The following is a 17511-nucleotide window of genomic DNA, read 5'->3' on the forward strand; positions in this document are numbered from 1 at the left end:
GGGTAAAACACAGGGTACATAAGGCTGTTTACAATTTGTACACAAACCAGATGGTAGCTATATGAGAGTCAAGAAGCTTGAAAGGGAAGCAGTGGTTGAGAACAGAGTGAGACAGTGCTGTATCATTTCCCCAATGCTATTCCATCTGTACATTGAGCAAGCAGTATAGCCACTGGACCATGGGCTTCTCTGCATACTGAGGAGCCCGTGGTCCAGCAGCTGTGAAGATCCAGATGAGTCATGAACCCGACACTTCGCCTGAAGATGGTAAGTAAGAAACCTGCTGGAATGTTGCCGGAGAACAATGCATTGACTCAGCTGTCAACTCGAGAAGATTTTATCATCATAAAGACTTAGAGGTTTGCTGATGACATTGTAATTCTGTCAGACACAGTAAAGAACTTGGAAGAGCGGTTGAAAAGAATGGAACAATACCAGAGAAGGAAAGTTGCTACTCACCATATGAGATGCTGAGTCGCGATAGGCACAACAAAAAGATTCACACAATTATAGCTTTCGGCCATTAAGGCCTTTGTCAGCAGTACACACACACACACACACACACACACACACACACACACACACACACACACACACACACACACACAACTTGCACACTCGTCTGCAGTCTCGAGAGAGCTGAAACTACACTGTGAGCAGCAGCACCAGTGCATGATGGGAGTGGCGACTGGGTGGGCGTAAGGAGGAGGCTGGGGCGGGGAGGGGGAGGGATAGTATGGTAGGAGTGGCAGACAGTGAAGTGTTGCAGTTTAGACGGAGGGCAGGAGAGAAGGTGCGGAGGGGGGTAAGTAGCAGAAAGGAGAGAAATAAACAGAAATTAAAAGACTGGGTGTGGCGGTGAAATGACGGCTGTGTAGTGCTGGAATGGGAACAGGGAGGGGGCTGGATGGGCGAGGACAGTGACTAACGAAGGTTGAGGCCAGGAGGGTTACGGGACTGTAGGATGTGTTGCAGGGAAAGTTCCCACCTGCACAATTCAGGAAAGCTGGTGTTGGTGGGAAGGATCCATATGGCACAGGCTGTGAAGCAGTCAATGAGATGAGGGATATCATGTTTGGCAGCATGTTCAGCAACAGGGTGGTAGGTCTTCGCACAGGAAGTTGCTGCTTTGTTTGGGCTCAACCATTCCTCTCTCTTCTTTGGCATAAAACACCATTTCTTGTCACCAGTAACGTTACAGGTTAGGAATGGTCAGTGTTGTTCATGAGCCAATTGATGATTAGCGAGCAGATTATGATTTTGACTTAAGAGCATGCGGTACCCGTACACCCAATTTTTGAATCTTCTCCATTGCATGGAAATGTTGCATGAGGGTGGAATGATCACAGTTCATCACATTTGCCAGCTCTCAATTACACTGAAGTGGATCATCGTGGATTAATGCAAATGTTTCTGGCTGTCTGCACTGCTGTCACCCCTATATTGAACTCAGACAGAAGAATGTTAGAAATGCTCATGTTTCTCCACTCTGCACTCCATTTTCTAGTGTCCACAACTCCACTCACTGTCTCCAAATAATAAAATGATAATATGTAAATTCAAATAGCAACAGTAAACTACAAATGAAAAATGACAACTGATAAATAAACCATGTTCTCTCTGTGTCTTTTGCGGCATCATATCTGAATAAAATCTTCTCGGTTTTCAAGCTGCATCAATTCGAATAAAATTCTCGAGCTTTTGATGGCTATCTCAACCATCATCGTTAGGAGAAAGACCACTAACTGCTTGGGCTGGCACTGTCTTCCACTTATATAGGTATACTTGCAGCCTGTGGCACCAATCAGAGATGGCCAAAATGACCTGTAGACAGTAGGTGCATTGGGCAGCTCATAGCAGTTCTGGTATGGATGCTTGTCACTTGTAGTGAGGCAGGAGTGGCAGTTTGAAATGAGATGCCACCACCTTTTGCCACCTGATGTTACTCGGTCCCACAGTGTGCTTAAGCTACTATGAGCTACCTGAGTCACCTTGCGTGCATGCATCGTTTTGTCCCTCTGATTGGTGCCAGGGGCTGCAACCGGGTCTGTATAAGTGAAAGACCATGCCAGTTTCGGCAGTCAGTGGTTTTACTCCAGATGGTGATGGTGGAGGAGAGAGCCATCAAAAGGTGGATAATTTTTTGAATTGACACAGCATGAAAAAAGAGAAAATTTTATTGAGATAAGAAAACCCATAGCAATTGCAATATCAATGTGCAAGACAAAAACACTACAAACTTATGAAATAACTTAATGTAAGTTTGTCAGAAATAGTCAAGGTTTGATCATTCTGCAACAGGTGTGGAGAAAGCAGCAATTACAAATGGAAAAAAAAAACTGTCCATTAAGCAAAAGCATTACATTTCTCCGCACAAATCTGTTTAAAATGCTGTTGTAAGTTATGTTATGCTGCTAAGATGGTTACTTTTGTTAAGCAACAGTTAATTGTTGTTTGTAGAGAAGGAATCCAAGAACATAAAATAGAAAAAAAAAAAATACTTAATCAGAAATTATGTTAAGCCGCTGATATTGCAACACCTTTCACCACAGTTGTAAGTAGAAATTCATGAAAATCAGCACATCACTCAAATGAAGATACTAGATGCAAGTACAAGAAGTCATACTGTTGTAATGGTATGTATCTGTGTAGAATTCACTGGATTCAGTAGAAGATGGATTTTAATGGAGCATGAAATGGAACACGATCCAGAAATCAACAGTGGGCTTATGTGGTAACTGCCTTTGAAAAGAGCTAGAATTTTTGGCACAAAGTGAACAGGGCACAATAAATTCCATTTAGCATTTTTTTAATAATCAATTATGTTTTTTATTACAAATCTTACATATTTTCTGTGTAAAAAAAATACAACATTATATAGTATTGTAATGGTTTGTGTAAAATCATGTAAAACTTTTTGTTTGAAGCAGTTGTTTCATTTTTATCTTAATTTGCCTCCTGTTTACTGGATCAAATGATTTAAAAATTGTAAATCATATAATAAGCGGTACTGGCAAAAGTAAGCTTGTGAGGATGGGTTTTGAGTCATGCTTGGCTAGCTCAATCAGTAGAAAACTTTCTCGCAAGTGTCAGAAGTCCCAGGTTCAAGTCCTGAACGAGCATGCAGTTTTAATCTGGCAGGAAATTTTAAATAAAACATACTTCGCAGACAGGTTAACAAACCTACAGAAATGGTGGGTCACTACTTGATTTGTTTCACCGAGGGATGCTGTTCGCAAGTGATGATCCGATGGTCTACCGTGTGATTTAGGTATAAGCACTGTTAAAAGTGAATGTGAGCACATGTGAAATTTGGCTTTGCGGGAGTCAGTTATTGGCTTAATGAAGTATTGAGTTGGCCACTGTTGTGTGCTTACAGGACTTGAGTGGGGAAAGATAAAGGTCTCGATTCAGATTAAAACACTGTTTCACAATGAAGTTCATTTTGGTGCACAATCCACTGAACAATTTCTTTCTGGAACAAATTAGAAGAAAAAGGAAAAAAGACAAGCAGAAGAATCACTCAAATATAATGTATGATATGCCTCAACAGTACTAGCTAACTTTTCAGAGCTTGATCAAGATTATTTGCTGAGTATTTTTCTGTAGGGATTAGTTTTGTTTGTGACCTTGATTACATTTGAGACCAGACCATGTTGAACCAGGAATGTGTGGAATACAAAATGTGTGTTGTAATTGTAATGGAAGTGTTTCCATCGTCAGCAACCTCAAGCTGAAGATGCCCTTTGTTGGTGGTCCACTGTTTTTGAAATTTTCGCTATAATAAACTGACACTGCAGTATACCTTCGGCACACTGGTGTTGAAGGTGTCACATATTCAATCTGGTAAGTAAAAAATCTGTGCAATTCACATGTTATTTACATCCATAAGCCAACTTCTGAATTTTCCTTTGTGTGAGACCACATGTGCCAGAAAAATCTGGCTCGAAATTATGGATTCTAAGATGCTACTGTTTTGTGTCTTTTCCATAATCTTTCAGTGATTGTGTCAGTACTAATGCATATCATAATTGCTTTTTTCAAACATTTAGTATATCATCAGTTGTAAATTTAATATGCACTTTTAAGCAACTTTTGGTTATAAACAGATTTGGCATGTTTAGTTTAATGTGTGGCCTGATGCACTTCCTCCTGTCACCACCCCCCGCACCCCGTTTCACAGGGTTCCTAGTACCTGTGGTCACTAGTCACAAGTACGAGCAAAGGCAGGCATAGGAACCGGCTGTATGATGCTGTTGCAGTTGCCTATATACTATCCTGGTAGTCCACGAATACGGCATGTGGTGGTGCCAGGGGCTGAGTCGAGACTCTCTTCCATCTCACAACACTGGCCCTCTATTGGTCATCTCAAAATGGACTACGGGCAGTTGGCGAATCTATATGCCCGGTCTGCGTATGTTATCTTTGCAGCTGCATGGCTGGCCGCGCTTTGTGCGTATTGACATCCACCACTGTCGGCTGGTGGCAGAATGACAGCAGATACCGCAATAATGAAGTACTATCTGTAAAAAGCTGGACAAATGTTCAATCAGACCTTGATAAGATTTCAAAGAGGTGCAGAAATTGGAAAATTGCTTTAAATGTTCAGAAATAGAAAACTGTGCACTTCACAAAATGAAATAATGTAGTGTTCTATGACTGTAGTATCAGTGATTCCCAGTGGAATTGGTCAACTCATACAAATACCCAGATGTAACAATTTGTAGAGATATGAAATGGAAGGATCACATAGGTTCAGTCACAGGTAAGGCAGGTTGCAAACTGTGCAGTTCATTGGTAGAATACTAGGGAAATACAGTCATTTTACAAAAGAGACTGTATAACAAAAACTCGTGCGTCTCCTCCAGGAATATTTTTTAAGTATGTGTGGCCCATACCAAATTGGACTAATGCGGAATATTGAATGGATATGAAGAAGGCAGCATGAATGATCACAGGTTTGTTCAACACATGAGAGAGTGTCATGAAGATGCTAAAATAACTTAACTGGTTGGCACTTGATGAATAGTAGCAAACTATCATGTGAAAATATACTGAGAGAGTTTCTAGAATCAACTTTGAGGAATCTGGGAACATATTACATACTCCTACGTATTGCTCCCATAGAGATTTCAAAGACAAGAGTAGATCGATGACACTGCGTACAGATGCAGTGGAGTGATCATTCTTCCCGTGCTTCATACATGAATGGAACAGCAAAAAGCCCTTATGACTGGTACAATGGAATGTACCCTGTGCCACGTATTTCACAGTGGTTTGCAGAGTATGATGTAGATCTAGACGACTCCATGGTAATTATTGTTGACACACAGTCAAATGCCTTCTCTTCTCTTTGCCCTCCGACTGTTTCTGTTTCTGGCAGTGTTAGTTGTAGGTAAGCAATATGAATGGGGTTAGTTGTATAGTGTTGGCTGACATTCTCCTCATGTGTGGTATTGTGGTATGGAATGGAAGAGCCATACAATGATGCTAAGAAGAGCTGTTCCCACAGGAAGAAAATCATCATGACAGTACGTTTACATCTGGTTCATAGTTGTCTACTGGAAACCAGATCTGCTGTGTTAGATATATCAGAATACTCAACATTGAAATGTAACAGTATTATGAAATGGGAAATTGCTACTTGCCATATAGTGAAGATGCTGAGTTGCAAATAGGCAAAACAAAAAGACTGTCACAATATAAGCTTTAACAATCTAGATAGTCAAATTACATTTACATAGGGAATAGTTATAAGATAAACCAGAAAATCAGTTAAGGAATGTGATGGATTAGTTATTAAAGAAAAAGGCAGATAATAAATTTTAGCAGTCTGGTGCCAGAGTATTTGATAATCACTTCCTACTAGTAGCTTAGAAAATTAATGCACACTATTCAAGTGCTAAAGGAATAGAATACATCCAAGAAAGAATAACCTCCACATACAAAGCCAAATCATAATCACCCCATCCTCTGGCAGAGAAATTTGGGATGCAGAAACGCCCTCAAGGTTTATGTAATATCTCGAATAATTTACTAAAATTGTGTTCTTCACAAATATTCAGTGTCTTTAGTCACACATGGAATGTTTTAAAGTCAGTTTGTAAGTTACTCTTGCCACAAAGTCACATAATGTAAAAGTTTTTAAACTCAGTGCATCATGCCTTACAATATGCCTACACATATCAAAATAATTCAGAATTGGGACCTGATAGATGTTTCACTGTGCTGCCCTCTTCAAACTGTTATGGAGATGGCCTCCAAAATACTGAAATAATGTTCTTCTTTTTTATTGTGACTCCGTAAATGAGCAATCAGCCTGTCTCACTTGTAGTTGGAGAACCCAGGCTTGACTTCTGATGCTGCCAAATGTGATTAGGGTCCTCAGCATCATGAAGACAACTAAGACAATGGAGGAGTTACTGAAAGCAGCAGCAGGAACTCTTGTTTTGAAAGTTGGATGTGGGGTGGGGTGTGAGTCTTTTGGTGTAAACCTAATACTCTTTTTTTATTTTTCAGGACGGAAAGGAGGGCAGCACTGTTCATGAAGTCATCTGTCTTTTTTATTGCATTGCAAATCTAGATTTCACCTGACAGTGCATTATAAATAGTCATGTAGACTGAACATAGTTATGGTGTCATATATTCCAACCTAATGCAGGCCTGTACAAGCATTAGGGACTAATGTGAGTAATGCATAACTCCAGTCTACATTACTAGTTATAATGTACTGATGATAGCTGCACTGTCAGCTGAAATGTAGATCTGCAGTACAATAAAAAAAGACAGATGACTCATGACTGATGCTGACCTTTTTGTCCTGGATTACACTACAGTCTTGTGGCACAACCATTCAGTGGAATCAAACATAATGAAGATTTTATATTTTTTCCATCTTATGACACTTCGATATAGTATGAATCTTTGAATATTTGGCAACATGGTGTGCACCTTGACCTGTTCAACCTACAAATTATGCCATTCTTCTTGTGAACTGTAGTTAGGTCAAATGATTTCATATGTAAAAGCTTTTTGCAGGAATCAAAACAAGTGTCTGGAACATTAGGGTGTATGAAAAACTTGCCATTCCTTGTGGCCAGTGTCATTGCTTTTGCAGTTGGGTGTCACAGTCTTTGATACTCTCTCATTCTAAAAACTTGAGAACAAATTTTTATTTTTATAGGTACTACAATCAAGACCATGCTTCATCCTTTAACAATTGTTAATTATTTTACTTTTATGACAGATATGCTTGTCTTGCAGCATCTCGAATGAACTACTGAAATTAAAAGTATGAGATAGAAAACTGAGACATCCTTTGGTGGCTCTTTCAATAGCATATTGTCCACGAAATGTATAGAACTGGGTTTAGGTTGCAACGTCCACAAAGTTTTAATCTTACATGTATTTCAATTTCAGTGAACACAGTAGTTAAAGTTACTTTACTCATGTAGTTCTTACCTTCTTATTTTATGCATATAAACGTCTATTTTTTAAATAAGTTATGATAAAACTAATAAACCATAATTATGTAACTACTGAAATTAACACTAACGTTAAATTTTCTCATTTCAGAAAGAAATGCTCCAGTCCTGTCATGTCTTCTGCAGAATGTTTTAAAACATCGTGAAAAGCCAACAGAAAATGTACGTTTGATGCTTTGGCGCCAGATACATATTTATTTAATATCCTCAGTGTCCATTGATCTGTGAGCTTCATAATTAGATTATTACTGTCCATTACAAACATATACAAAACTCTTTACAGGACATAGCCAGTAAAAAGTCTGACATACTGTCAGTACCATCACAAAATGCTAGTGTGGCAGACAGTGTGCCTGACACAAGTAGGATTTTGGATATAAGTCTGAATGAAGATTCAGTCTCTGTTCAAACCAGAAACAGACAGAAGTCTCAAGAAAAATATGGCCCAACTGAAGAAACAGTCAGCACCAGTAAGAAGGATGACAGTAGCAAAATATCAAAGGGAAGTGTGAGCCATACATCATCTAAATCTGAGAAGCCACCACCAGCCACAGCTGGGAAAAGAGATACTGAGTATGTTAATTGCTACTGTATGTTGGTACATTATTCACCCTAGAATTACAACACTATAGCAATAAGAAACTCTCTCTTCTTCTGAGAAACACACATTCAGATTAACTGTAATAATTATTTTTGTCTGTAGCAACTCATGTTTCAGAACAGTAACATTAATTCATAAAGTTTCAGTGATGGAATATATTTACAACATGGGAGCCAACTAACTTCACTGAGCAACTTGCCTCCCCTGGCTGGCATGCTTAAGAATGATGTTAGACCTACTGCAGTGCAGATGTCTAAAAGTTCTGAAGGGGACAGAAACATGAAGCCATTGATCAATTTGGGGAATGGTAAGTGTTTATATATCTGTACATTTATAAGTTGAAGTCCCTTGCTCACTTCCATCTATATGTTTGGACTAATCTCAGGAACTACTGTTGGCAGTTTGATACAGTTTTTACTAATAGGTGGACTGATCTGTGAGGAAGGTTTGTGTGTATAATTTATAAATATTTTGTTCAGATTAGCTGAACTATGATGAATTCGTCTCCTGCTGCTGTGAAAACAATGCCATTACCACCTGGCAGTGAGTGGCGGAATCCCACACCAAGAGGTCTAATTTCAGAAAAAGTCCTGGTATGACCATCAGAGTGCTGAAATTTTGTATGAACATTTGCATGTTTCCAGTGAACATTGGTAAAGTTTCACGATCATTAATTCAATACTTCTGGAGATATAATCATTTGTTTGACCCCATAGCTCATCTCCATCTACATCTACATTTATACTCCGCACGCCACCCAACGGTGTTTGGTGGAGGGCACTTTACGTGCCACTGTCATTACCTCCCTTTTCTGTTCCAGTCGCGTATGGTTCGCGGGAAGAACGACTGTCTGAAAGCCTCCGTGCGCGCTGGAATCTCTCTAATTTTACATTCGTGATCTCCTCAGGAGGTATAAGTAGGGGGAAGCAATATATTCGATACCTCATACAGAAACGCACTCTCTCGAAACCTGGCGAGCAAGCTACACCGCGATGCAGAGCGCCTCTCTTGCAGAGTCTGCCACTTGAGTTTGCTGAGCATCTCCATAACGCTATCACGGTTACCAGATAACCTCAGCTATCAACAGTGCACACATGAATTTTCAGCAACTTTGAGACATAATACCTTCAGTAATATTTTCTTGAAAGGAACAAAAGTAGGTCATTGTGTACAACATTCTGTGCTTTCTTAAGAGAAATAATAAAAAAAAAAGATTTCCTCTGTGATTTGCATATGGATAATTTGAGCCAAAGTCGACAGAAAAAGTAAACATTCAAAAAACTGTGAAGTTTAGCTCTTTATATCTCTGGAAGTAATTGCGGGGTATGCCTGAAACCTTGCACGTTGTAACTTTCCAATCCAAGGCCTTAGGCTATAAAATTTCATTCTCCTACTGTTGTCCAATAGTTTACAAGTTGAAGGCAAAATTGACCGCTTTTCTAAAAATGCCCAAAATGACTATTTTTGTCCCACTTTTACAAAAAAGTCTTCTGAAAACACATTTAAACCATTTTCATTAGAAATACCATGTTCTAAACCACCTAAAATACTGTATTTGGTTTTGCAATGCGCGCATATAAGGCCCCAAAAAAGAACAAGGTGTAGGTGTATTGAAAGTGGTCCCATACTCTGCTGGTACTCAAATTAAAACTGACATCTTTTATCATGTTATGCACTTTTTTAACACTCTTTGTGGAAGATAATATCAAAAGTCCTAACGACTAGGAAATGAGCTTGAGCCAGAAAAACTATAAGTAAGTAGTCTTTTCTGTTGTTTTTTTAGACATCTCTATAGCATTCAGCTCTTCAAAATTCTTGTCATAAAACATGAAATGGAATAAGAAATTAAAAAAAAAAAATAGTTTTCTCTTTTTCTGTGGCTCTAATAATTTGAGGTAATCACATTTGAAAAGTGTAATATTTTGGATTCTGTCTTATCAAAATTTCATACCAAATAATCCCATTAGTGACATTCACATGCTACAGCAAATTAATGAAATCTGTAAAAAATTCAAGTAGCTTGAAGTAAACAAGCTTGGGATCCTAAAAGTGACCCCTTCTAGCTTTTGCCTTTGAATTGTATAGAAATGTATCATCAGCTTGGGATCTGTGTAAAGAAACCCTTATTAGGTTTGGGAACTTGTGATAAAGAAGCTCACCCATGGCTGCTACTGCACAGCTATTGGTCATGGCCCCTATGGCAGTGGGGATGCTGGTTTCTCGCCTGAAAAGGAAAGAGCAGTGGTTAAGCCACCTTGGATCCCACCAACACATTAATACAATTTTTCATGTGTACACTAATGTTCCACATTAACCGCAAACTACACTAGCACAGAGTATGCTATACCTTAAACCAGAATTAACATTACCAGCATTGCACAACAAAAAGACATGCTAATAATCCTTTATTATAACATTAATCCATTCCAAAAATGTCAGGAGGACTGATCTAAACTTACCAAATTTACACAATGTGACAGTGATGTAAAACCTGCAAGCCATTTGTACGATGCATACTGCATCTGTTACGCAGCAATTTTACTACCATTTTCTCCTAAGCCTTGGTAATGCACAGTTAGATTGTGAAATGTATAACCAGATTGATTCAGTAGTTATAGCAGAAAAACTGACTGAAATGTGTCACGATGAATCATGGCAAGAGAGACTCCTTTTTTTGAAGTTTTTCCAGTTATTCGGGCTATCTCTCACCTAGTAATCAAGAATTTTAATACTGTCTTTTCCCAGAGAGTACTAAACAGCATCTACACCTTTTCATTTTTTAGGCCATTGTATGCTCACATGTTGTTGTTGTTGTTGTGGTCTTCAGTCCTGAGACTGGTTTGATGCAGCTCTCCATGCTACTCTATCCTGTGCAAGCTTCTTCATCTCCCAGTACCTACTGCAACCTACATCCTTCTGAATTTGCTTAGTGTATGCATCTCTTGGTCTCCCCCTACGATTTTTACCCTCCACGCTGCCCTCCAATACTAAATTGGTGATCCCTTGATGCCTCAGAACATGTCCTACCAACCGATCCCTTCTTCTGGTCAAGTTGTGCCACAAACTCCTCTTCTCCCCAATCCTGTTCAGTACCTCCTCATTAGTTATGTGATCTACCCATCTAATCTTCAGCATTCTTCTGTAGCACCACATTTCGAAAGCTTCTATTCTCTTCTTGTCCAAACTATTTATCGTCCATGTTTCACTTCCATACATGGCTACACTCCATACAAATACTTTCAGAAAAGACTTCCTGACACTTAAATCTATACTCGATGTTAACAAATTTCTCTTCTTCAGAAACGCTTTCCTTGCCATTGCCAGTCTACATTTTATAACCTCTCTACTTCGACCATCATCAGTTATTTTGCTCCCCAAATAGCAAAACTCCTTTACTACTTTAAGTGTCTCATTTCCTAATCTAATACCCTCAACATCACCCGACTTAATTCCACTACATTCCATTATCCTCGTTTTGCTTTTGTTGATGTTCATCTTATATCCTCCCTTCAAGACACCATCCATTCCATTCAACTGCTCTTCCAAGTCCTTTGCTGTCTCTGACAGAATTACAATGTCATCGGCGAACCTCAAAGTTTTTATTTTTTCTCCATGGATTTTAATACCTACTCCGAATTTTTCTTTTGTTTCCTTTACTGCTTGCTCAATATACAGATTGAATAACATCGGGGAGAGGCTACAACCCTGTCTTACTCCCTTCCCAACCACTGCTTCCCTTTCCTGTCCCTCGACTCTTATAACTGCCATCTGGTTTCTGTACAAATTGTAAATAGCCTTTCGCTCCCTGTATTTTACCCCTGCCACCTTTAGAATTTGAAAGAGAGTATTCCAGTCAACATTGTCAAAAGCTTTCTCTAAGTCTACAAATGCTAGAAACGTAGGTTTGCCTTTCCTTAATCTTTCTTCTAAGATAAGTCGTAAGGTCAGTATTGCCTCACGTGTCCCAGTATTTCTACGGAATCCAAACTGATCTTCCCCGAGGTCGGCTTCTACCAGTTTTTCCATTCGTCTGTAAAGAATTCGTGTTAGTATTTTGCAGCTGTGGCTTATTAAACTGATTGTTCGGTAATTCTCACATCTGTCAACACCTGCTTTCTTTGGGATTGGAATTATTATATTCTTCTTGAAGTCTGAGGGTATTTCGCCTGTTTCATACATCTTGCTCACCAGATGGTAGAGTTTTGTCAGGACTGGCTCTCCCAAGGCCGTCAGTAGTTCCAATGGAATGTTGTCTACTCCGGGGGCCTTGTTTCGACTCAGGTCTTTCAGTGCTCTGTCAAACTCTTCACGCAGTATCGTATCTCCCATTTCATCTTCATCTACATCCTCTTCCATAATATTGTCCTCAAGTACATCGCCCTTGTATAGACCCTCTACATACTCCTTCCACCATTCTGCTTTCCCTTCTTTGCTTAGAACTGGGTTTCCATCTGAGCTCTTGATGTTCATACAAGTGGTTCTCTTATCTCCAAAGGTCTCTTTAATTTTCCTGTAGGCAGTATCTATCTTACCCCTAGTAAGATAAGCCTCTACATCCTTACATTTGTCCTCTAGCCATCCCTGCTTAGCCATTTTGCACTTCCTGTCGATCTCATTTTTGAGACGTTTGTATTCCTTTTTGCCTGCTTCATTTACTGCATTTTTATATTTTCTCCTTTCATCAATTAAATTCAATATTTCTTCTGTTACCCAAGGATTTCTACTAGCCCTCGTCTTTTTACCTACTTGATCCTCTGCTGCCTTCACTACTTCATCCCTCAAAGCTACCCATTCTTCTTCTACTGTACTTCTTTCCCCCATTCCTGTCAATTGTTCCCTTATGCTCTCCCTGAAACTCTGTACAACCTCTGGTTCTTTCAGTTTATCCAGGTCCCATCTCCTTAAATTCCCACCTTTTTGCAGTTTCTTCAGTTTTAATCTACAGGTCATAACCAATAGATTGTGGTCAGAGTCCACATCTGCCCCTGGAAATGTCTTACAATTTAAAACCTGGTTCCTAAATCTCTGTCTTACCATTATATAATCAATCTGATACCTTTTAGTATCTCCAGGGTTCTTCCATGTATACAACCTTCTATCATGATTCTTAAACCAAGTGTTAGCTATGATTAAATTGTGCTCTGTGCAAAATTCTACCAGGCGGCTTCCTCTTTCATTTCTTAGCCCCAATCCATATTCACCTACTACGTTTCCTTCTCTCCCTTTTCCTACACTCGAATTCCAGTCACCCATAACTATTAAATTTTCGTCTCCCTTCACAATCTGAATAATTTCTTTTATTTCATCATACATTTCTTCAATTTCTTCGTCATCTGCAGAGCTGGTTGGCATATAAACTTGTACTACCGTAGTAGGTGTGGGCTTCGTATCTATCTTGGCCACAATAATGCGTTCACTAAGCTGTTTGTAGTAGCTTACCCGCGTTCCTATTTTCCTATTCATTATTAAACCTACTCCTGCATTACCCCTATTTGACTTTGTGTTTATAACCCTGTAGTCACCTGACCAGAAGTCTTGTTCCTCCTGCCACCGAACTTCACTAATTCCCACTATATCTAACTTTAACCTATCCATTTCCCTTTTCAAATTTTCTAACCTACCTGCCCGATTAAGGGACCTGACATTCCACGCTCCGATCCGTAGAACGCCAGTTTTCTTTCTCCTGATAACGACATCCTCTTGAGTAGTCCCCGCCCGGAGATCCGAATGGGGGACTATTTTACCTCCGGAATATTTTACCCAAGAGGACGCCATCATCATTTAATCATACAGTAAAGCTGCATGCCCTCGGGAAAAATTACGGCCGTAGTTTCCCCTTGCTTTCAGCCGTTCGCAGTACCAGCACAGCAAGGCCGTTTTGGTTATTGTTACAAGGCCAGATCAGTCAATCATCCAGACTGTTGCCCTTGCAACTACTGAAAAGGCTGCTGCCCCTCTTCAGGAACCACACGTTTGTCTGGCCTCTCAACAGATACCCCTCCGTTGTGGTTGTACCTACGGTACGGCTATCTGTATCGCTGAACCAAATATAGGTTTTAGATGGTTTATAACATGGTCTTTCTAATGAGAACAGTTTAAAAGTGTTTTCAGTAGACATTTTTTGTAAAAGTGGGCCAAAAATAGCCATTTTCAGTGCTGTTTAGAAAAATCGTCAACTTTGCCTGCAAATTGTAAACTATTGGAAAGCAGGAGGAGAATGAAATTGTGTGTTCTAAGACCTTGTTTTGGTAAATTATTGTGTGCAAAATTTCAGGTTTATCCCACAATCACGTCCAGAGATATAAAAAGCTAAACTTCACATTTTTCTAAGTGTCTACTTTTTCGGTCGACTTTGGTTCAAATTATCCATATGCAAATCATTCAGGAAATCTTTCTTTGTTATTTTGCTTAAGAGAGTGTAAAACATTGTACAAGATAACCTAGTTTTGTGTCTTTCAAGAACATATTACTGGAGTTGTTATGTCTCAAATTTGCCAAAAACTCACATGTGCACTGTTGATAGCTGCACTGTGGGGTCAAACAAACGATTATATCTCTGGAAGTATTGAATTAATTATCATGAAACTGTACCAATATTGTGATAGTCATGTGGGGACCTCTAGGCCACTTGGCATGGAATGAACCATGGATTATTTATGCTGGTTGCAAACATATTACTTATACCATGATGTACACCCACTGTTGCCACAAGATGCCACTCCGAACGCCAGTTAAATATGAAACACACAACATTCGTGCCTCATTTCCTGGTGTGCACCACTTAAATCATCTAACTTATCATATACTGATCATGTTCAGTTGCCTAACACTGTTCTCTGAATTCTATGCATAACTGTACACAATGGCCAGTAAACACCTTCACTGCTATGTCAGACAAGTTGTCCAGTGTTCCATACTTGATACTACGTATACAAAGCTGGGCCAGGTCCCTAGTGACATGATAGTTAACTAAATGCCAAATTGTTTAGTTCTTGCATGTGAGGATTAGGTCTTTACAAGATACTTATCACAGCAAATGAACAAGAAAAATTTTTCTGAGGAGGAGAAATATTGCCACGAGCTGTGCTGCCTGCAGTGCAATGTAGTGATTACTGTTGCTTGCTGGTATGCAGTGGGTCACCATTTCAAACCCCATCGATCAGCAATTCTTTGTTGTTTAGTATTTATTTCTGGAAAAGTTCTTGGAAGTTTTTATGTTTGTATATTCTGGAATATTTGATGTTCATGAAAACAGCAACACTCTGTGTACAGAGTTACGTTCTGTTCAGACTATTGATGTTCACTGACAACCTTACAGTTGGATTACAGTTGCACATCAGGCACTCATCAGTGTTATTTGGAGATGCTGTTCAACACCCAACAAAATGGCTGAAAGGATCCAACTGAGCCTCAAAATACTGTGGGTGGGATGACATGATGTGTTTAGCAAATATGTACATTTATTTGGATGGCACAGCCCAGCAGTAGTTCTTGAACAATGAAAAGAAGCTAAATAGCTGGTATAAATTCGAGACCAAACTGAAGAAATGGCAATAATGGGCAGCAGGTCCACTTACCAGTAGGACAATTGAAGAAGAGGAGCCAACATCATGGGGAAACGACACAGTCCTACTTACAGAAAGTGTTGGCTTTATACCACTTTGTAAGTCAGATTATGACAGAAGAAGAAGACCTGTACCAAGCTCTTATGGTAAAGGATGTCACAGCAACAGAGGAATTCATCAAGTGGTCCCATTGCATTGAGGAAATGCAGTAGAATAGAATCTGACAAAATAGTTGGGACTGAGTCCCAAATGTGGTCCCTAAGGCAATTATGGAAGACTAACATGATCACACCTCTCCCACACACAGGTTGTAAGAGAAGGCAGCCGGAACTGTCAGACCAAGTAAGCAAGAGATAGCAGACAAGAATGTCACCCCCTTGTAGCAGGAGGTAATAGAAAATATTGAAGGAGAGATGTATTGATCTTTAGCAGCAGTCTACACAACCAGTCAAACATGCTATGAAGAATGAATCCAGAATTATGTGGTGTGAACCCAGAATTAAGTGGTAGCTGTCAAACAACTACCCAGCACCTGTTTAACACAGATACAACAAACTCCTCCTTTAAGTATAATGTCCACAGAAGAATGGGCATTTGGAAGACGGACAGCAACATGCAAGTATGTCCACACTATGGACACGTATGCTACTGCAGAGAAAGATGATGAGTTTTTGATCTACATCTACATACATACTCTGCAAGCCACCTGACGGTGTATGGCAGGGGCTACCTTGAGTACCTCTATCGGTTCTCCCTTCTATTACAGTCTCATATTGTTCGTGGAAAGAAAGATTGTCAGTATGCTTCTGTGTGGGCTTTAATCTCTCTGATTTTATCCTTATGGTCTCTTCGCGAGATATACATAGGAGGGAGCAATATACTGCTTGTTTCCTGGTTGAAGGTATGTTCTCGAAACTTCAACAAAAGCCCGTACTGAGCTACTGAGCATCTCTCTTGCAGAGTCTTCCACTGGAGTTTATCTATCATCTCCGTAACGCTTTCGCAATTAATAAATGATCCTTTAACGAAGCGCGCTGCTCTCTGTTGGATCTTCTCTCTCTCTCTCTCTCTTCTATCAACCCTATCTGGTACGGATCCCACACAGGTGAGCAGTATTCAAGCAGTGGGCGAACAAGTGTGCTGTAACCTGTTGTTGTTCTTGTGGTCTTCAGTCCAGAGATTGATTTGTTGCAGCTCTTCATGCTACTCTATCCTGTGCAAGCTTCTTCATCTCCCAGTACCTACTGCAACCTACATCCTTCTGAATCTGTTTAGTGTATTTATCTCTTGGTCTCCCTCTACAATTTTTACCCTCCACGCTGCCCTCCAATACGAAATTGGTGATCCCTTGATGCCTCAAAACATGTAATACCAACCGATCCCTTCTTCTAGACAAGTTGTGCCACAAATTTCTCTTCTCTCCAATTCTATTCAATACCTCCTCATTAGTTATGTGATCTACCCATCTAATCTTCAGCATTCTTCTGTAGCACCACATTTCGAAAGCTTCTATTCTCTTCTTGTCTAAACTATTTATCGTCCATGTTTCACTTCCATACATGGCTACACTGCATACAAATACTTCCAGAAACGACTTCCTCGCACTTAAATCTATACTCGATGTTAACAAATTTCTTCAGAAATGCTTTCCTTGCCATTGCCAGTCTACATTTTATATCCTCTCTACTTCGACCATCATCAGTTATTTTGCTCCCCAAATAGCAAAACTTATTTACTACTTTAAGTGTCTCATTTCCTAAAGTAATTCCGGCAGCATCAACCGACTTAATTCGACTACATTCCATTATCCTCGTTTTGCTTTTGTTGTTGTTCATCTTATATCCTCCTTTCGAGACACTAT

At 39.6% G+C, this 17511-nt stretch overlaps 1 protein-coding gene across 2 annotated transcripts in view; it reads left to right on the forward strand.

Moving 5' to 3' along the window:
* The window catches only part of LOC126242798 (centrosomal protein 43-like), a 51805-nt gene that overhangs the window by 19478 nt on the left and 14816 nt on the right, over positions 1-17511 (forward strand). Inside the window, exons 4-6 of one of the 2 annotated variants that reach the window (XM_049948118.1) lie at positions 7576-7646; positions 7768-8057; positions 8232-8392. In XM_049948118.1, the coding sequence (XP_049804075.1) occupies positions 7576-7646; positions 7768-8057; positions 8232-8392 (522 nt within the window). Of the gene's footprint in view, positions 1-7575; positions 7647-7767; positions 8058-8225; positions 8393-17511 lie in introns of both variants that reach the window. The other variant, XM_049948117.1, reaches the window with a different exon arrangement.

The sequence above is a fragment of the Schistocerca nitens genome, chromosome 1, assembly GCF_023898315.1.
Source record: "Schistocerca nitens isolate TAMUIC-IGC-003100 chromosome 1, iqSchNite1.1, whole genome shotgun sequence".
Taxonomy (NCBI): Eukaryota; Metazoa; Arthropoda; class Insecta; order Orthoptera; family Acrididae; genus Schistocerca; species Schistocerca nitens.